The following is a 20,386-nucleotide window of genomic DNA, read 5'->3' on the forward strand; positions in this document are numbered from 1 at the left end:
CTGGGGTTAGAGGATCACGGGGCAGCCTCAGTTGCAGCAGGGGGTATTGGGTTGGTGTCTGGACTCACTGTGTTTCCCGCTCTTTGCGGAGCGTGGAAGTGGAGGTGCCGGGATGGGGAATCCAGATGTGGGAGTTAGCAGCACACGGAGAGTGAGCCCACCTCTGGGAAATACTGATGGGGTGAGACGTGAGGACGACAGCTGCATGAGGAGTTAATTCCTCCTGAATGCTCTATCAAACTTCTTGCCCCGCGTCTGTCTCCACCACCACCTGTTCAAGGAAAGCGATATTCGACAGCACTTGTTAAAGACGGTAGAGCAGACTTTATTCAGGACCGTTGCCGTAGGTATGGGGACACTGAAGTGGGATTTACAGTGGGAGAGAGGGATTGGGCTCAGCTCCAAGTGCACCGGGGGCAAGTGGGGATCTACAGCCAAGGAGCAGGGCGGGGCTCAGAGGATGGAAAATTTCTGTGACGAAACATCACCGTCATGAGGGGGGACTCTGGCTGAACCGACTTAACAGGATTCTTTGCCGAAGACCAGTGGGGTGCCCAGACATCACCTGGGGACGGCGGGGGATGCAGACCCCAATGTCAAGGGTGACCAGGTATCCAGGGCGGAGGGTCCTGGTTGAAATGACTTAGCAGGGTTCTCCCTAAAACGGAATTGTACCAGGAAGGGCACAGACTGGCCTGGGAGAAGCTTCAGGAGCCTGACAAAAGTTTGCTCCAGCAAAGGGTCTCGGTCAGACCCCAGTAGAGAAGGACTGAGTCTCATTCCCCTCCGCTCCCCGGAATCCAGCAGAGCAGGATATGCTCAATTATTACATGAGCAAATGGGGGGGGGGGTGGAGTTAAACAGAAATACGTAGTTTTAACTGTATGACGTTTATTCAGTGGCCCTGGCCTATCTGTCGTTTTTTGATGTTTAGGAGAAAACCCCAAGCCCCCTGAAGGAGCTCCCATTCTTTTATTTCCCCTCAGTTTTGCCAGTCTTGTTTTGAAAGGACATGTATACCTCTAATGTTATATATACATCTCAAATATTTTATAATCCCTGTGTATTTTAAACTGTGCGATGCTTTAATAGAGCTTTTTATTCCATCCTGAGAAATTAAATAGTGAAGTATTAAAAACATGAAATTAGATAAATGGAATGAAGTAATGAAAGCGAAGGTGATCTCTTCTGAGTGTCAAAATGGGTGGACCACGTGGCTGAGCAGGACTCCGCCCCCCTCCCCCTCTCCTCTCCCCTCCTCCTCCTCCTCCTCCCCCTTCTGTCTCCCCGGCTCCCTGCCCCACCCCCTCCCGTGTCTCGCCCGCCAGCAACTGGCGGCGCATCTGTGGAAGCACAGCGAGGCTCTGGAGGCGCTGGAGACCGGCATCCGGGGCTCCCGGCGGCTGGAGAGCTTGTGCCGAGACTTCGAGCTGCAGAAGGTGTGCTACCTGTCGCTCAACACCTTCCTCCTGCGCCCGCTGCACCGGCTCATGCACTACAAGCAGGTCCTAGAGCGGCTGTGCAAGCACCACCCGCCCAGCCACGCCGACTTCAGGGACTGCCGAGGTGAGAGCTTGGGGGGCGGGGTGTCTCGGGGATACTGTGTCCCAAGAGGGGCAGATGCGCTTTTTAGGACCTGGTCAAATATTTTCTGTCCCCTTTTGGTCTTTCACTTAAAGAAGGAGGTAATGATCACCATGGCTTCTCTTTTCCCTCCCCTCTTGCATGCACTTTCTCCTTCCATCCTGCCTGGTTTAGTGCAAAGAACCCTGGAGAAGCTCCACTTAGAGTCAGCCCCTTACAGGAAGCTTTCCTCTACCTCCATGGTGGAAACTCATATCACCTCCCCTTGGATGGGCCACAGAAAACAGCTGGTAATAAATACTATTCCTCATTGCTGCAGGGCGTTTGTAAGCATTTCACCTGTGTTAACTCTCAATCTTCACGAGAAGCCTATGAGACAGTGGTGAGCTCATTTTACATATGGGGGCTGCTGAGACCAGAGAAGTTAAGGAACCTGCCCAGAGTCACACAGCTGGAAAGTAAAGGACATGTAGCCTAAGCCCAGAACCCATGTTCCTGACCATCCTACCCCCCTTACTGGCTCATGATGATATTACTCACTGTCCCTCGCTCAGCACCTGGACCAGGTACTCTGCCGGGTATCTTTCTTACGCTAACACCTTTAATCCTTTAACAACCCCATGAGAGAACTATTGTTATCCCATTTTATAGGTAAGAATACTGAGGCTCAGAGGGGGTAAAGGACTTGTGAGTGTCACTCAGATGGCAAAAGAGCAGAGCTGGCATTCCAGACCATGCTTTTCCCACTGGGCCACGCGTCGTCTTTTTGAACCTGCGTCCTCTGCCTCGCGTTGTATGTGGTCTGTTACTGTCTGCGCTCCCGAGCTTGGACTTACAGCGCCTTGGGGGCCAGGCCCTGAGGCCTGTTGCTGGGTCCCCTGCACTCTGCAGCCAGTGCATGCACAGAATGCACCCTCCGCGGGTGGCTCTTGACAGACAACATGAATTCGCACACCCGTTAGTATGTCAAGACCAATGTCTCTTGCCTAAAGTATTATAAACTTAATCTTAGTTTTTAGAAAGACAACCAAAGAAAAGATTTGTCAGAGTAATTAGACGTTGGCAATTCACGGAAGGGCAACAGAACTGGCTCAAGGCACGGTTTTGGCTTGCTTTACATAGCAGTCTTTGAAACAGACCATGCTGCCCCCTGCCTTATGCCTTAGTATATTCTGTTCCCTCTGCTGGGACTCCTCGCCACCACCTCCTGGTCCTTTCCCTGGCACAGTCCTCTTTTAAGGCTTAATCTGTGCCTCACCCTCAAGGCTGGGTGGCCCTCCTCCCCCCCATCTGCCTTGTCCTGCCGTATTGGCAGTCCCGGTTGGCTGTGTCTGGATGAGATGACCTAGGGCCCTTCCCAGCTCCCAGGACTCAGACCTGCGTCGATCTCTTACCCCGGAGAGTGAGGGCGAGGGAGAGGGACGTCTCTAGTTTTGCATGTGCTATTCTCAGGCCAACTTGCCTAGTTTTGCATTTTACTATTTTGCTAAACAGTCTCCACTGAGAAAAGTCTATTCTTCCCAGTGAAATGGCAAAAATATCTGTTCCCTAGCTGAAAACGTAAGGTGGCATCATTGTGGAAAGACTGGGCAAATCAAGGAATATCTGAACATAGATTTCCTGAACGTGAGGGATGCAGAGAGCCAAGAGCTGCTCTAGAATGCTTGCCCCAGGAGCACCTAGAGCCAGGCTGCCATCCTTTTTCCTCTTAGAGCTTCTGCACGCCCACCGCACTAAACATTCAGTGCCCAGGAATTGTTTGTTGTACTAAATCGGCTGGTCGTGTCTAAAGACAGAGCAAGCTCTGGGTTTGTCACTATGGCTGAGACAAGAAGCATTCTGTGATAAGAAGCCAGGAAGCATTTCGTTTGCATCCCCAGGGAGACAGCAAAAAAAAAAAAAAAAGGAATGCTTCCTGCCACAGTTGAGGTGCTGGGGGGAGGGGAGAGGCGGTGTTTACTGTCCTGAAGATCGAAGTTCAGTGGACAAATGTTTCTTGCTTTCCCTTGACAAACAGACAGAAATGCTCAGCTACTGTGAATGTGCCTGCCACCCAAACCCGTGCTAACAGGGCACCAGCTCCTTTTCCATATTGGATGCCCGTCAGTATAGGGGAGATGTGCCCACATTGGAAAATTTAGTTTGCAGCTGTTCTTTACAACCATTTTATAAACTCTATAAATGTCTGCAGAAGGAAGAACCAGGGTGTGTTGGAATGTTCGTTACCCAAAAGTGTTGCACTACCAGTTTAGACCCTTTGCCAGAAAGATCCCTCCTTTGCCCTAGATTTTTCTATGGCTTTTCTGTGCTCCCTCTATTCTGTTCTTTCCAGGTAACAGGGAAGGGAGGGAAATCTCTGCCCCTGGGACAGAATTCCAGGCACTCTTATTCCCTTGCTGCTGCCCCTTTATGCCAACAAGTAATTCTAACTGAAGGACAGCTGTACACCACCAAGCTATGAAGGGGGCATTGATATTTTCAAGATGGCTTTGGGGAAACTAAAGCAAAACCAATCAATACATAAAGTAAATCACTCAATTTTTATTATTGAGAATTAGCAGTGTTTTCCCTAGAAGGATGGCTTCGTTATAGTTCAGCTACAGGAGGATATTACCCTGGAGAACTGATCTTTAAAATATTGGGGGAAAAAATGACCCACATCTGCCATTAATGCTGCAGCTTTTGTGTCCGTTTCCTTCCTTAGCTGCTTTGGCAGAGATCACGGAAATGGTGGCCCAGCTTCACGGTACAATGATCAAGATGGAGAATTTCCAGAAGCTGCATGAACTCAAGAAAGATTTGATTGGCGTTGACAATCTTGTGATTCCAGGAAGGGTAAGCAGCTGTGCTCTCTGTATGCTTTGGAGGTAAAGCCAGAAAGACAACATTTAAATGACTTACATTTGAACCTTTTGAATATGGACACTCCCAAGTTAAAATATCCTCCTTCTGAAGTGGCTTCCTTCCCCCCTGGGAGACAACTGGGAAAATGCCTTGAACATTATGGTGTCAATTCAAAAATTTTGTGTTAGAAGGAGATAAATCAGTCAATCCTTCCACCTCATATGCTGCTTTTTCTCCTTACTGGTTGATCCACTTATTTACTTTTTCCCCACCATATTCTGAGCAGATTTGAGATTCCTTATTTTATTTTTTTAAATTTAGGTAAATAAAAATGGAAGATAAAGAAAAAAAATTTTTTTAAGGATTGGGTAAAATGGCGATAGAAAGCAGAGGAAAAGCTAGTGCATGAAAGTAGGCAATAAATTCCCATGTAAGAAAAGTATTTTTTTTAAAGATGCAATTTACAGGGACTTCCCTGGTGGTTCAGGGGTTAAGACTGTGCTTCCACTGCAGGGGGCACAGGTTCGATCCCTAGTTGGGGAACTAAGATCCCACATGCCATGTGGTGTGGCCCAAAAAAAAAAAAAAGATGCAATTTGCATAATGTAATTTTAATTTGGAATTAAAATAACATTTTAGCCAGAACATGATTCTGGGAGAGATGCAAATTCACTTACACTATTAACCTTTACTTCCCCATGTGCATGACATGTAGGTCATTCACAATAAAATAGGGCCTCGCTATCCAAACACACTCTCTCCAGGCCAGTGGGCATTTTAAAAATACAGGGTAGCCTGCCTTTTTCCAATTCTCTTCCTAGGAAGCAGTCATTGACCAGGAATTAAAAATACTAGTCAGTTGCTGAGCCTCGTCAAATCTCTCTGTGGGAATTTTTTCCACTAGTCCCCTATCTTGACCTCATCCAGGTTCAGAAGGAACTTTAGCCTCTTTGGTCTGCCTTAATCTTCAGACAAGTATCCCGTGTGTCAGGGGCTTCTAGTTTTATCGGACAGGTAGCCTCCCTGGAAACTATAAATCTGTGTAACTCAGAAAAGATAAGGGAACATCCCTCATCTTTTGGGTATTTGGGTCTTTCTGTTGGGAATCCTAATTACAAAGCTGACCAGAATACCAGCTATAAAATGTTGTCAGAAGAGTTATGTGGTAAATGCTGGGTGGAAATTAAAGCTGGGATTTACTTCAGCTCTGCTGGTGAGAAAATTCTGCCGGGACTCAGTACACGACAATCACATTTACCCATCCATGCAGAAGCCTTTAAGGCCTTGTGGAATTAATTTTCTCTTAACTTTGGATGTTATAAAATATTTAGTATATCATGCTACATGGCAAACAGAGCATTTGTCAGGAACTTATTTTGAGGAATAGTTTCCACGGTGCTATGAAAAGAGCAGTGGATTGGAGTAGGTGGCCTGGGTTCAATTTCTGGCTCCACCAGAATTGGGATGGCTCACTTACTGGAATGTTCCTTCCCTTCTGTAACATGGGCATCATACCTTCTCCGTCGTAGGTGATACGGATCAAATGAGATTTAATGTGCAAAACTAACACAATAAATACGAATTATCTTCCTCTTCCCCCACCTACACTTATTTGAAGAGACTAAGTTTATGCTTATTATAATGTCATTGAGTACACAGCACAGCATTGTAGAAGGCACCAGAAGCTTTTCATCAGATCAGATACGGGCTCTCTCACCCACCAACTGACCAGGTGATCTGGGCAAGTTCCTTACTCATTTTGCTCCTCAGTTTCCTTATCTGAAAAATGGGGATGAATTTACAGGCTCACATATGCAGCTAATATAAGCACCCAGCACATGTCAGGCTCACACCACGTGCTAAATAAAAGAAGGTCATTATTATTGAAGAAGCTGAAGTCAGAATTTGGGTGCTGGTTGCACACTGCAGACCCGCCTTGTCTGCATATTCTTACGTTCATCTGCCTGCTTCACGGCCACTCGCTGTTTCAAAGTCAACCCTGACTGAAATGGGAAGGAGGGATCTAAGACCCTCAGAGGGGCGAGTTCTAAGACGGGCTGTTCCCCACATGGAGGCTAATTGATTATCTTTCTTTTTTTTTTTAAGTCTTTATTGAATTTGTTACAATATTACTTCTGTTTTATGTTTTTGGTTTTTTTGGCCATGAGGCATGTGGGATCTTAGCTCCCCGACCAGGGATCGAACCCACGCCCCCTGCCTTGGAAGGAAAAGTGTTAACCACTGGACTGCCAGGGAAGTACCCTGGTTTTTTGTTTGGTTTTTTTTTTTTTTTTTTTTTAGTTTTAAATTATCGAATAACCTGATGAGTGGAAAGAAGGCTCTGACAGATTTATCTACCGGTGGAATTTGAAAAATTGAGATGTAAACGTGAGCGGCTAACATTCGAGCTCCCTGCGGTCTAATTCCTCACCCAGCTTTGGGGCGGAATCCTGCTGCCCTCCCGCTAGGGTCAGGCTGAGACGAGGTCACGTCCTGGAAGGCAGGATTCCGCCCCCCACCCCACCCCCCGGAGGCAAGAGGCCCCAGCACACTCCGGCCTGAGCCAGGCCCCCAGGGTGTGTTTTCTGTCCCTGAGAGTTCTTCCAGGAGGATAGTGGAGGTTCATTTGGATAAAACTCAGAGGACTGGATATTGTGAATTTCATTCCAGTAGGAAGCAGCTTGAGCTTAAGGATATTAGGAGCCTTTTCTTTTTTTCCTATTTCATGGTTTTTTTAAAAAATTAAAAAACCATTCTGGGCAGGAGGCATTTTCCATCTCCAGCCCTGAGACAGTGATCTGAGCCCATAGCCCTTCTGCAGAAGCTCCATCTTCCCCTTCCCACATCCCTCAGATTCGTTAAGAAAACGCACATATAACAACATCGGACACGCAAGCCGGGAACAGGAGTGACGGCACAGTAGGGTCACCACTCCTCGTTCTCTGATCCCCTTCAGTGATGAAAGCAGTCCCCAAACACCGTTTCTCCATACGGTACCGTTGCTGTCTTATAGCATCCATCCCATGGACCAGCAAGTATTTGTTATGTGTCACTTTGTTGATCTCCAAAATGTGTCAGTTAAATCGCCAGCAGATGTTGTCTTTGATTGACATTTCATAAAGGACCAAAGCAAGAGTCAGGCTGTGCAGAGTCTATAGAATGCAGATGAACTGGTTGAGTCCCTGTTCTTGGCTCGTTAGCTACTGAGGTCACAGGAAAACTAGGTAACAAACAGCCCCAATACTTAGTGACTGAAGACAACCTTTTAGTATATGTCACGGTTTTGTGAGTTGGGAATGGGGCAGGACTCAGCCAGGTGATTCTTCTTTCTTTAGGGCATTGACAGAGGTCCCAGGTGGGCTGACCTGGAGGGGCCAAGGCTTACACTTGGCAGACGGCTGGAGGCAGGGCTCAGCTGGGAGCGTGCACCTGAGAGCCCACGAGGGGCCTCCCCAGCGTGGGTTCAGGGTGGTCTCACTGCTTATGTGCAGTTTAGGGTTCCCAGAGCAAGTGTTCCCAGGCACAAAGCAGAGGCTGTGTGTAGTTTTATGACCTGGTCTCAGAGGTCACACAGCATCACTTCCATACTCTATTTGTCAAATTGGTCACCAGTCTACGCACATCCAAGGGAAGGGGGGACAGAGACCAGCCTCTGTGGGAAGAATGTCAAAGAACTTGCAGCTGTGTTTTAAAAGCAGCTCTGTGGAAACATAGTTTGGCGGTTCCTTAATAAGTTAACCATAGAATTTCCTCATGACCCAGCAATTCCACTCCTGGCTCTATACCCAGAAGAATTGAAAATAGGTGCTCAAACAAAAAGTTGAACATGCATGTGTAGAGCAGCACTGTTCAGAGTAGCCAGAAGGGGAAACAACTCAAATACCCATCAACAGCCTAAGTGGGTAAACAAAGTGTGCCCTATCCATGCAGTGGAATATTCAGCCAGAGAGAGGAACGAATTTCTGACACTTGCCACAGCATGGATGAACCTTGAAAACATTATGCTAAGTGAAATAGGCCAGACACAAAAAGCTACAATATTACATGTTTGACTTATATGAAATAGGCAAATCCATAGAGACAGAAAACAGATTGGCGGTTGCCAAGTGCTAGGGGAGGCGGAAATGGGGAGTGAGAAATGGGGACTGGCTGCTTAATGGTGATGAGGTTTCCTTTTGGGTGATGGAAAGTTCTGGACCTAGATGGTAGTGATGAATGCACTAAAGGTCATGCAGGGTAAGTTTTATGTGTATTTTACCACAGTTTTTTAAATGATAGTTTTGTGGAGGGTTTCTGAAGCGCCCCTGAATGGTCTGTGCCCTCAGAAGTTTATAGTCGGGAGGGAGAGTTCCTTTCTGGCTCTTTCATCCTAGAACACAGTTACTAGTTTTTGAGAACCAGATTTTAAGTCGTGGAGAAGATTCCTCTATTCACAGTTCTCTCCTGTGGCGTATCTGTCTTCCTGGTCCCCGGCTGCCACTTTGTATCCATCCAGGGGCCTTGTCCCCTCCTCACAGCCAGAAGCCCTGAGGGCCTGGGGGTTAAGTGTAGAGTTATAGGTCCCGGTGTGAACCAGCCCACCGCACAGGCCACTGGACCTCCGACCGCTAGCTTCTTCTCTGGTAGTGGAGCCAAAGCTAGCCCCTGCCTTGCAGGTTGCTCAGAAGGAGAGGAGCTTAGAGGCGGCACAGCACGGCATTCAGTAAATAGCAGCTATGACGGATACGATTTTTAGCGTGAAAGGGACCACGATGGGCGGAAGCATCTCACATCGCGTTGAGTCTGCGCTGACGCGGCGTCGCAGGCTCCCAGCCAGCTCGCGGGTGTGTTTTCTCTGCAGGAATTCATCCGCCTGGGCAGCCTCAGCAAGCTCTCCGGGAAGGGGCTCCAGCAGCGCATGTTCTTCCTGGTAAGTGGTGAGAGCTGTTTGTGCAAGGTGATCGGTGACTTGTGAGCCCATGGAAGCAGCAAGGGTCACGGCGCTGGGCCTCGGCCACCCCAGAGGGGATGCCTGGGAGGCAGGAGGGGCAGCCAGAGCTGCTCGGACCGGAGTTGTTGAGATCCGCGAATTGTCTCGTCGGATTCTGAAAACGTAGTTTCTGTACGTGTTGGTTTCAGACGGAGCCCGTTCATCTCAGCCGTGCTTGTCCTTGTTGTTCTAGTTCAACGACGTCTTGCTGTACACGAGCAGGGGGCTGACGGCCTCGAATCAGTTTAAAGTTCACGGGCAGCTCCCGCTCTACGGCATGACCGTGAGTATGCGCCGTGGGCACGGGATGGGGACCTCCGCTTCTGGGCTGCCTGCGGGGTGCAGGAGCCAGTGACAGGGCGAGGGGCTTGACAAGGAAGTGAGAGCATCACAGGCGCTGTGAAAAACCTGGGCCTTGTTAGGGCTCCCCTAGAGGGGCCCCGGGACCTCACTCCCTGTCCTGCACCTGGGATGCGCGGCTATGTTCCTTCCGGAATCAAGTGCAGAGGCAAGCTGCCGTGCCTACGTGGTGTGAGCTTGCCTTTCGCTGCCCGGTGCCTGGCCCCGGGGCCCTGAGAGGCCATCCTCACCGTCCACGTGGAGTGAAGACCAGGAAGCAGCCTTTCTCCCGAGATGTCCAGTGGACCGGGTGTCCACATTCTGTGATCCTTGGTGGGCAGAGGCAGACAGGGCGCCAGTGTGCCCCAGTGTGGTTTATCCCCACACTCTCCTCAGTGGTCGGGTAGAGGGAGGTTTATGGCTCTGACGAAAAAATATAATGCATTTTAACCTTGCTTTCACCCTCCCGATGGGGACTTTTTTGGACTTGGTTCCGCCGAGCTGTAGTCAGTTCGGTGAACGTTTGAAAATGCGCTGAGTATCCCACCCCCTGCTCGGCTTATGAACACTTATGAACACTCGCCCCACAGATGGAGGAAAGTGAGGACGAGTGGGGCGTGCCCCACTGCCTCACCCTGCGGGGCCAGCGCCAGTCCATCGTCGTGGCTGCCAGGTAACGCGGGAAGCCTGACCTTCGACCTCGGTACCCCTTCTCCCCACTGTGGCCTGGAAATACCTGACGTCCATCTCTCCTTCAGTTCTCGGTCCGAGATGGAAAAGTGGGTGGAGGACATACAGATGGCCATTGACTTGGCCGAGAAAAGCAGCGGCCCCGCCCCCGAGTTCCTGGCCAGCAGCCCTCCTGACAGCAGTAAGCGTTGCACTGAACATTGCCTTACCGAGGCGCCCCATAGCCACGGTCTGCGTTTGTGTTTTAAGCTAAAAATCAAGGAACTTACTTTTTATAAAAGTTAAAAAAACAAAGCCCCTTAAAAGAGAATGGGCGAGCGGAGAAATCGCATCTTTTCTGGGCCAGCACTGCCGCTTGTCAGCCTCTGGGGGGCGAGGGGCGGGGAGAAGACTGTTAGGGGCTCCCTGGCGGAGGGACTGGTGAGACGCCCCTGGCCAAGCCCTCGCTGCCAGTGTGACTTCCTGCTCGGTGGGTGCCCGGGACCCCCAGCCTTCCCATCCCATTCGGCCCCTGGGAGGGGGCGGGACAGGGGCCCTCCTGGCGAGCAGAGAGGAAAGCGCCGCCTCTTGCTGCCCCCGCAGAGTCCCCGGAGGAGGCGGCGGGCGACCAGGAGTCGGAGGACGACCTCAGCGCCTCGCGCACCTCGTTGGAGCGCCAGGCCCCGCACCGCGGCAACACCATGGTGCACGTGTGCTGGCACCGCAACACCAGCGTCTCCATGGTGGACTTCAGCGTGGCCGTGGAGGTAGGGCCGGCGCGCGGGGTGGGGGGGGGGGGGTCCGGCCACGGGCGCCGGCCTTCTGAGCATGCGCGCTCCGTGGGCCGGCAGGTGCGCCGGCCTGGGCGTCTGTCCTTTCCCAGGCCGCCTGTGCAGTGATGGTTTTCTTTTGTTCTCTGGACCGTGCCCTCTCCTCTCGCGGAGTTAGCCACAGGGCGGGGGCTGTGCGTGCCTTTATTCGTGTGTCCGCGCCGAGAGGTCCGGGTGGGCCGCCCAGGCGCCGTTCTTGCTGCGCCCTGGAGCAGCCCCCGGAATCGGGTGCGGGGAGGCGGTATGGTCGGAAGGCTGGTGCCAGCCAGGGCCACAGCAAGTAGGTGCAGTTCATGGAAGAACCTGCGAGAAGCCGGCTCTCGAGCGTCCCGAAGAGCTGGCTTTGGGGATGGGGGCTCTCCCCGTATTGCGACCGTGAACCTTCCAGAACTCTCCAGACCTCATTCTCTAGGCGTTCTCCAGTCCAGGTCCGTAATCCCCAACCTTTCAGAAAATGCGAAGCCCAGAAAGCTGTAAAACCGCGAAGTTCTCTTCATACCCCATTGACGGCAGAACCTGACCTGAGCGGTCAGGAGGCTGTTTATCGGTTTTGTGAGCGCGTCCTGTTTTACTACATAATCGCTGTGTTTGATTCTGGGCTACAGCCCGAGACCCCGCTGCCTGGGGTGCCATAGAGGACAGGCACTGGATTATCTTTCTAAAATCTGACAGATGCTGAATTCCTGAGTATAAGTGTGCCTGGCCCCAAAATGTCACATAGGAGATTGTGAGCCAAGAACAGCGGTGTGTTTGCTTTCTGAACCAACAGCATGTTGGTTCAGATGAGCCAAACATTTCTTGATGGATAGTCCATAGGGGTTTCCTGAGATTGTTTTCTGGAACTGACCTTCCCAGTTGCACGGAACTGCGTTTGGTGCGTTTCCCTGCCACAGCTAATGTTCTAAGACCTGTGCTTCCTTGTCAAACCATCCTCACCCGCAGGGGGCTGTGTCCCAGCGGCGCGGAGCTCCCCAACTGGGCCTGGCCTTCCCCTCCTGCATCCGCCCCACAGGGGGTGGGGCTCTTTCTTCCCGAGGGGCTCACTGCACTCATCAACCTCCCTCCCATCACATTTCCACTGCATCTGTTGGCAAAGCTTGCCAACCGGAGATTTCTTCCAGGGAACGGGGATCTTTCCAGCAAGGAGGGAGCAGTGACCATCTGGAGGCAAAAAATACCTGATCCCATCTATTCTAGTCCAGTGAGGCCAGGGGAAGGGCGGGCCCGTGCGGGAGAAATCCTCTTTGCTTCGCTTTATACTCACCTTTGCGACGTGTAGTCAGGGCTGTGGAGGTGTGGGAAGTTGGTAGGCGTGAACCTTCCTCCTTAATCCTGGAGGCATGCAGGCCATTCGAGAATGCGGCCCAGACACAGCTCGAGCCCTGCTTTTCAGGGTGACAGCCTGCACTGGTGCCGTGTGTGTCTGTGTCTGTGTCTGTGTGTGTGTGTGTGTGTGTGTGTGTGTGTGTGGCAGAGCCAGGTCAGCACACTGCGGCCTCAGACCAAATCCTGCCCGCCCCCTGCTTGGTTACAGCCCGTCAACGAAGAATAGGGTTTTCCATTTTTGAGTGGTCACTACAACTATCTTTGGTTTTGCCCCTTGGCCCAAAAAGCCTAAAACAGTACTTGGCCCTTTGAGGAAAGGTTTGCTGAACGCTGAAGCCCATGGGAGCGAGCCCCGAGCCGCTGTGGCTTTAAGGTGGCAGTGATGCAGCTTGGATGCTCGTGGAACTGGCGCGTCTGTCGCTCTGTAAATGCCCCTTCCTTGCCCGATCCCCCTTCCCCACGGCGTGTGGCTTCAGTCCGGTGTTGGTGGTGGGCTCCTGTGGGTGCCACATGCCCCTGGATGACCGGAGTTGGGGGAAGGGGCACGGGGGAGTGGCTCCTTCCTTCTTGACGTGCTTTCTCACCATCCCGGTACCACATTCTCTCTCTTCTAGGGCTCGTGCAGGTAGGAGTGAGTGAGGGGGATGTTTGGGGGCAGTGTGAAACTGAGCTGGCCTCCGCAGAAAGTCTGGGGGCACCGTCGACGTCGGGGTGCTGATGCTGGGACGGCCAGTGTGAAGCCTTGCGTAGGCCGTAGGGCCAGCGGGGGGTTCAGAGGTGAAACGATCAAAGTTGTGTTGTAAGACTGGAGTTGGGAGGCGGTGGAGACTGGGGGGAGGGGAGGGTGTCAGCCGTTTGAACACAGGCGAGGAGCAGGAGGACGGGGGGAACTGCAGCGAGAGGGAGAACTAGGGGTGGGACCCTCACTTCCTGTGGCTGCCGAAACACATCAGAAACTGCTTAAAAACAGAAATGTCCTCTCACAGTGCTGGAGGCCGGAAGTCCACGCTCACGGTGTCAGCAGGCTTGGCTCCTTCTGGAGGCCCTGGTGCAGCTCTCTCCCGGCTTCTGGGGGTTGCCAGCCACCCCCGGTGTCCTCTTGGCTTGTGGACACATCACTCCAGTCTCCGCCTCTGTCTCACTCGGGGGGTCTCCCTGTGTATGTTAAAAAGTCCTCTTCCTATGAGGACACCAGGCATTGGGGTTAGGACCCACCGTACTCCAGTAGGACCTTATCTTGACTGTATCTGCAACGACCCTATTTCTAAATACGCTCATCATCTTCACAGGTACTGGGACTTTGGGCATGAGTATCTTCTGGGGGGACACGAATCAATCCACAACAGGGACGGAGCAGTTGGGAGCCAGGAAGAGGGAAGAGCAAAGAGGCCTTCCTCCAGTCTGGGAAAGGCAAGGAATGGGCATCAGCCGGTGCCAGATTGCGAATGTGGACCTCTCCTGTAAAGGCAGCACACGGAGACTGGTCCGGGTTGGAGACAGACCCAAAGGTCATTTGCGTAGACAAAAGGCTCAGGCTCTTGAGAGTGGCTTAGGGGCCATGTGACCCGAGAAGGAGACTTGAAGTGTGTATGGGAGTGAAGCCAAGGGAGCGAGAGTTTCGGTGGGGTTGGCAACTTCGGAGGGCACTGGGGCAAGGAGGGACCAGTGGATACAATTACTAAGAAGCGTCTAATCTGTTAAGATGGCAAAGCTAGAAGGACCTACTCAGAACGTATACCCTGGCATGTTCCAGGGGGATTCAAGGCTGCTGGCAGAAGTTGAGTGTTCTCATGAACCTGTCTTGGAGGAAAAACACTGGCCTGGAACCTGGTTCATCCATGAAGTGTGTAAACCACACTGTGGGTTGGACTGGCTTTTGTTCCAAAGGTAACTGCATCTAAGAGAAAGGGTTTTTTTGGGCTCTGGCTGGAGGAATTTACTTGATTCAGTATAAAACTAAGAAGTATAAGGAAAGGAAAATGTGCTACTCTCCTTCCTCCAGAGCGAGACTTGCATGTAATCATGTGTGCTATTGCACAAGCATCAAATCCCCACTCTGGTTGCCACCATCACCTGCTGGAACCCACAGCTCCCCTTTTCTTGTGCCTTTCGCCAGTGGGCAAGTGGCAGCCAGGAGGAGTGATGGCACACTGTCTGCGGGGGCCACAGGGACACCTCTGCTTCCTGTGTGCTCTCGGCCTGACACGCCGTCTCCCCCATCAGACAGCAAGCGACTCGCAGCCAGAGAAATGTAAACTCTTCTCAGAGGGGCCTTACTTAAGAATGCCGTTGGATTAAATACAGGTTACTGGAAAAGCCCCAAAGGGAGGGACTGAAGTAGACGCAGGTGTGTGTATATGTATATTTTATTGTGGTGCGTTTGCCCGTTTCACCCTTTGGAAGGGGACGATTTAGTGGCAGTGATTATATTCACCATCCCTCTCTCTCTCCGTCGAGGCTTCCTGGGGATGAGCTACCGTCTTGTCGGGGACAGGGATGAGGCTTCTTAGGGTCCCCTGAGAGGCGACACAGGGGCTTTGGAGAGAAGGCGGGGACGCACAGGCTCTGCTCCTGGCGTCCCCCCGCGGCTGCCTGCGAGCTCAGGGTGATGCACCGTGCCGGCAGCTCCCGCGGGCCTCAGGAGACCATGGGGCGCCGGAGCTACACCAGGACGCCCGGAATGCCTGTTCCACCAGCGCAGGATGGGGCCTGGAGGCTCCGCGCTGAAATCCGGCGTTGCAGCCAGGGCCACCAGGTGGCGGTCAGGAGCTGCTGGCTGGTCCCGGGCTCCTGACGGCTTAGAGTTGAGGGGGATGGATCCTTTCCCAGGGATGCCAGCACGAGCACCACCCCCCCTGGGCGGATCTGTCTCACCATCCTGGAGGTCACAGGGCCAGCAATCAAGGTGGCAAGAGGGCCCAGCTCCCTCTAAACCTGTGTGGGAGGAGGCTGCCCTGCCGCTCCCGGCGTCTGTGGGTTGCTGACCAGCCTTGGTGTTCTTCGGCTCGTAGACGCATCGCTCGAGCCTGCCTGTTGCCACAGGCGCTGCCCTGTGTCTGTCTCCTTTTTAGAAGGATGTCAGCCGTAGTGGATACGGGCCTATACTCCAGGACCATCTCCTCCTTAATTCTACATCCGATGACCCTATTTCCAGATAAGGTCACATTCTGAGGTACTGGTTTGGGGGGGGGTTAGGATTTCAGGATACATTTGGGGGACAGAATTCAGCCCATACCAGGTGACAGGAAAATTAAACCAGGCTCACACAGTCCCCCTCCCAGAGCGAAAGGCCGTTTTCTTAAGCCCCCCCCCACCCCCAGGAAGCCTGCTCCCAGAAGCACGGCCCTGCTGGTGGGCCCCACTGGACGTGACACTGAGTTGTCCTTTCCACCGGACCAGGGGTGCCCCAACCCGGGCCCCTTACGGGCTGACTTGTCTTGCAGAATCAGCTGTCTGGGAACCTGCTGAGGAAATTCAAAAACAGCAATGGATGGCAGAAGCTGTGGGTAGTCTTCACAAACTTCTGCCTGTTCTTCTACAAGTCGCACCAGGTATGTGCCCAGGGTGGCGGCTGGGGAAGAGCCTGAAGGACCCTCCTTCCTCGGGGAGCAGGCAGCTTTCCTCTGGAAGGATGAACAACTTGACCCCCAAGCCGCCCAGGTGTCGGAGGGGGGGGCCCACAGCAGGCTGGGCAAGGCCACGGCCATCAGAGACCCCGCAGCTCCAAGCGAAGGCTGACATTATCCACTTGCCCAAGGGCTGCGCGTCTGCTGGTTGGATGCGGGGAGGGGGGCGCGGGTGATGCCACCGGTGGCCGACATGACGCACCCGGGCCCGGACCTCAGCCCAGACCAGCTGCTGCGGGCAGGTGCCACACCTGTGGCTGCTCCCACCTTCTGTGCCCCCTTCCAGGACAGTCACCCCCTCGCCAGCCTGCCTCTGCTTGGGTACTCGCTCACCATTCCCTCCGAGTCCGAGGACATCCACAAGGACTACGTGTTCAAGCTGCATTTCAAGTCCCACGTGTACTACTTCAGGGCTGAAAGTGAATACACGTTTGAAAGGTAAAAGTCCCCCTACACAGGGCACCCGCAGAGAAAGGACACTTCTTCTGCGCAGCAGGCTTTCTCCCAAGTGAGCAAGTGCATAAGGCCTCCTAGCAGCAGCTACTTGCTGCCTGGGCATTGACTCCCTTGCAGAATGGGCTTCTTGTTCTCACCCTGCTACTTGCTTAAAATGAAAGCGCTTCATACGATCTGGGCTCTGTCTGCCCAATGCAAGTACACGTCTGTTTTCACAGGAGCAAGTGGAACCGTGACTTTCCCTGGGACACATCAGCCCATAACCTGTACGCTAGTTCACACCACGCGGGGTACACTTTTCCGTCTCTAACTTGTGTTTTTCCAGTCGATGGGTACAGTAGTTGCTTCGTCCCGTCGCCAACAGGCTAAGTAACCTTCAAGTCAAAACACCACGAAAGGAAGGGAAAAAAAGTCCTAGTGCCTCTTAGGGTTCGTTACCTTACCAGCGAGACCGGCCCCGTGGTGTAGAGACCCAGGGCAGTGGTCGTCCTCTAGCCGAGAAATGAAGGAGCCAGCCTCTCCCTGTGGCCACATTCAAGTACAAATCCTGGGCCTTGCATCCTGGGGCAGGCTCTGAAAGCAGTGTCACTGCTGAACCACCACCTGGGCGAGGGGGGCAGGGGTGGTCCTTGGGCAACGGACCAGACAGGGCAGCTGCTGCCGCCACCCCCCCGAGGGAGAAACTTTTCTCCTAAGAACCCACAAGGGTTTCTGATCAATGGGCCAGTTCCCCGTGCACAAACTCACGTAAAGTTAGTTCACGGGAAACAGCACCGTGGTTTAAGACCAGGGTCGAAGCCGCCGTGACACCCACGCCAGAGCAGCGGGGCCCTAAGCTACACTGGTTGAAAAGGAGCCCAGGGGGTAGCGCTCCTCAGATTTGATCCTGGACTGGAAAACTGAGATGCCATCATCACTGCTGTGGCAGGGAGCACGTAGCCTTGCAGTGTAAGGTCCTGAGATTAGGGCTTTCTAAAGCCCTCTAAGCTCTACAAAGGCGGGAAGCTGGGCCGCCCCAGGTCCCCTCCACCTGGCAGTACTGACGTGGTAGACCAGATGACGCTTTGTTGTTGCGGGTGGGGGACGCTCAGCAGTAGCCCGGGTCCCTCTGCCCACTGGTTCTAGACCACAAACACCGCCGCGTCTTGGATGGGCTGCACCCCACTGTCCTGAGAAAGGCTGGGAGTGTGCGCTGCCTCGGGCACGTCTGCAGAATGAGCGTGCCCCGCTCAGTGGTTCTCAAAGTGGTCCTCAGGAGTACCTGGAGGAGGCTTTAACCCTGCTTTCATTTACCTGGAAGCTAGGCACTCACGTGAGATCTCTTCTGCTACAAAAGCAGATTATACACCAGGCAGTTATTAGGTCACGCTGGGGCTTTGTAAGTAACGACCGCCAGGGGTCATGAAGCTGTAACAAACCAAGAAAAGCAGATTTCAGAGACACGGGCTGATAAAAAGTAGCCCCTGACGGTTATTTCACTTTCTTGTCTTAGATGGATGGAGGTGATCCGAAGTGCCACCAGCTCGGCCTCCCGTGCCCACGTTCTGAGTCACAAAGAATCTCACGTGTATTGATGGCAGGACGGGACACATGTGTTGATTGTTTCAGCAGTGGCGACTTTCCCGGAAGACATTTTCTTTCTTCTGTATTAATGAAGCCTAGTAAAATTAACACCTGTCTGTCTGGAAAACAAAATACATGGTTTCACAGCGACTCTCATCTGTCTCCACAGAACCATTTTAAACCTTGTCTTTGCAGCTGTTAATTTCTCATCGGAACGGGACCGCACCCCTGCCTTCAACGCGGGTGGCGTCTCGGCCGTCATGCCCTCGGTGGGCTGTCTTCAGCTTGTGCCAGTATTAAAACATTGTCACGGATAGAGTGCCGAATGACATTTTTTCCCTCCGCAACTGCACCTTAAAGTCAGTACAAACAAACACATCCATGCAACCAAAAGACAGGGCAAGGGCTCTTTTTTTAAAAAGATGATGATTGATAAACTTTTATGATTTTGATTTCTAGGCTGCTGCATTTTACAAAATGGATTTTCCATTGTTTGTTTGTTTGCGATACACTTGGCAGTCTTAAGCAAATGAGATCATTTTCAGATTTTTTTTTTCTCACTCTTTCTACTTTTATAATGATTGATAGAAAATTAGTAGGATTTACTTTTTTGATAAACGAGCAGTTTGCAGCATCCTGTGTTGCACTGGGGGCTGCCGGCTCCAGTGAAACGCTGGTTCCCAGACCTATTTCTTGGCACAAGTTGACCAAATTGTTTAAGCGATGACTATTTACAAAGTGTAGCAGGTTGTTTTCTGTTAAGAGAAGCGGAAATCCAGTGCGCTCTCTGGACTGTCGGTGTACTGAGTGGCGTATCCGATGGGAGGGTAGTAAGCTGTGGTGTTTTGCTGTATGTTTCACAAGCATGAGAACCTGTATGTCAGTGACCAGGGCCATTTGTGCTGTGTTACGTTGTGGAGCGTGTCTGAGCTTCCCGTGGAGGCAGGAGCTCTTGAGTCACAGTGTGTCGTCCCCTGGCTCCCGTGATCAGACCTGTATCCTACTGCAACTGTGGTTTGGAACTGCACACTCAATAGTGGTATATATATCGTGCCTGTCGTCACAAACCATTCTTTTCTCCTTTTTATACTCACCCCCCCACCCCGCCAAACCCCCCACCCCCAGCCTGGGGTATGGACATATGACACTGCACATCCTTGATAGTCGGACAACACAGGGAACAGGGTTCCAGTAACTGCTGGGGCCCACAAGTCAAAATGCGTTTGCCTGTTCTCCATGGGGCTCGGGTGGCTGCCATTCCCTCAGTGTTGTTAAGTCCTTTTCCGATGCCGCCCCCAGAGGGGGCGACCCATCCACCACGGTTCCCTTCCAGCGCCCCACACCACAGCTGGGGGCCCTCACCTAAGACACCCAGGACCACCCCGACTGGGGGGCTGTGACCAGCGTACGTGGAAACACAAATGGACGACGAGTAGCTCGAGATGTGTGTGAATCATTTGCCTTACAGTCTGTACAGACGGTTTTAAGTACTAACAAAAGGGAATAAAAATACCTCATGCCACAATCCAGCATCCTGAAGTTTTAAGGCAAAACAACCAACCTTGTCTCTTGTCTTTAATTGAATCTCAGGCAGGTGGGTCGGGGAGTCGGCTGGTCACTGTGGGGTGGGGTGAATGAGCTGTTGAGTCTGTTCTCTTAAGACAAACAACGTATTTTGATACGTATGTGATACTTTTCTCTGCTTCTTCCAACCTGGGACCGGGAAAGCAGAACATTTCCAGGAGACTGACCGTCAGAGGCTCTAGAAGACAAGGGGTGAGGGCAAGGTGGGCATGGAGGGGACTGGGAAGCCTTTGACCCCATTTCCCTGGGCCGCTGAGATGGCGGAATCATGAGCTTCTCCCTCCAAAAGTCACACCTGTCACTCACCTCTACAAGGCTTGGAGACAAGGTGGTCTCCTAAGTCAGTCTTCTGCTCCCAGCTATGACTCACACCTGTGCCCCCCTGTGACTTCAAAGAAAACCTAAGTGCAAATCATGTAGGCAATTCAGACCACTCCCAAGCTGCCGGAAACATGGAGTTTCAGAGACACCCGCTATCTCAGTCCTTTCTGGCTGCTGTAACAAACATACCATCAACTGGGTGGCTTATAAACAAATATCTTTCTTACAGTTTGGAGGCTGGAAGTCCAAGATCAAGGTCCCGGCAGATTCAGTAT

At 52.2% G+C, this 20,386-nt stretch overlaps 1 protein-coding gene across 5 annotated transcripts in view; it reads left to right on the plus strand.

Moving 5' to 3' along the window:
• FARP1 (FERM, ARH/RhoGEF and pleckstrin domain protein 1) overlaps positions 1-19,759 on the plus strand; it is a 293,802-nt gene extending 274,043 nt beyond the window's left edge. For 4 of the 5 annotated variants that reach the window (XM_036831743.1, XM_036831746.1, XM_036831745.1 and 1 more), the window contains 10 exons: positions 1,329-1,566; positions 4,289-4,419; positions 9,269-9,337; positions 9,591-9,680; positions 10,327-10,409; positions 10,495-10,607; positions 11,009-11,172; positions 16,005-16,112; positions 16,474-16,625; positions 18,136-18,352. In XM_036831743.1, the coding sequence (XP_036687638.1) occupies positions 1,329-1,566; positions 4,289-4,419; positions 9,269-9,337; positions 9,591-9,680; positions 10,327-10,409; positions 10,495-10,607; positions 11,009-11,172; positions 16,005-16,112; positions 16,474-16,625; positions 18,136-18,217 (1,230 nt within the window). In that variant the 3' untranslated portion in view covers positions 18,218-18,352. Of the gene's footprint in view, positions 1-1,328; positions 1,567-4,288; positions 4,420-9,268; positions 9,338-9,590; positions 9,681-10,326; positions 10,410-10,494; positions 10,608-11,008; positions 11,173-16,004; positions 16,113-16,473; positions 16,626-18,135 lie in introns of all 5 variants that reach the window. The other variant, XM_036831748.1, reaches the window with a different exon arrangement.
• Positions 19,760-20,386: the final 627 nt, after the last annotated feature.

The sequence above is a fragment of the Balaenoptera musculus genome, chromosome 18, assembly GCF_009873245.2.
Source record: "Balaenoptera musculus isolate JJ_BM4_2016_0621 chromosome 18, mBalMus1.pri.v3, whole genome shotgun sequence".
Lineage (NCBI taxonomy): Eukaryota > Metazoa > Chordata > Mammalia > Artiodactyla > Balaenopteridae > Balaenoptera > Balaenoptera musculus.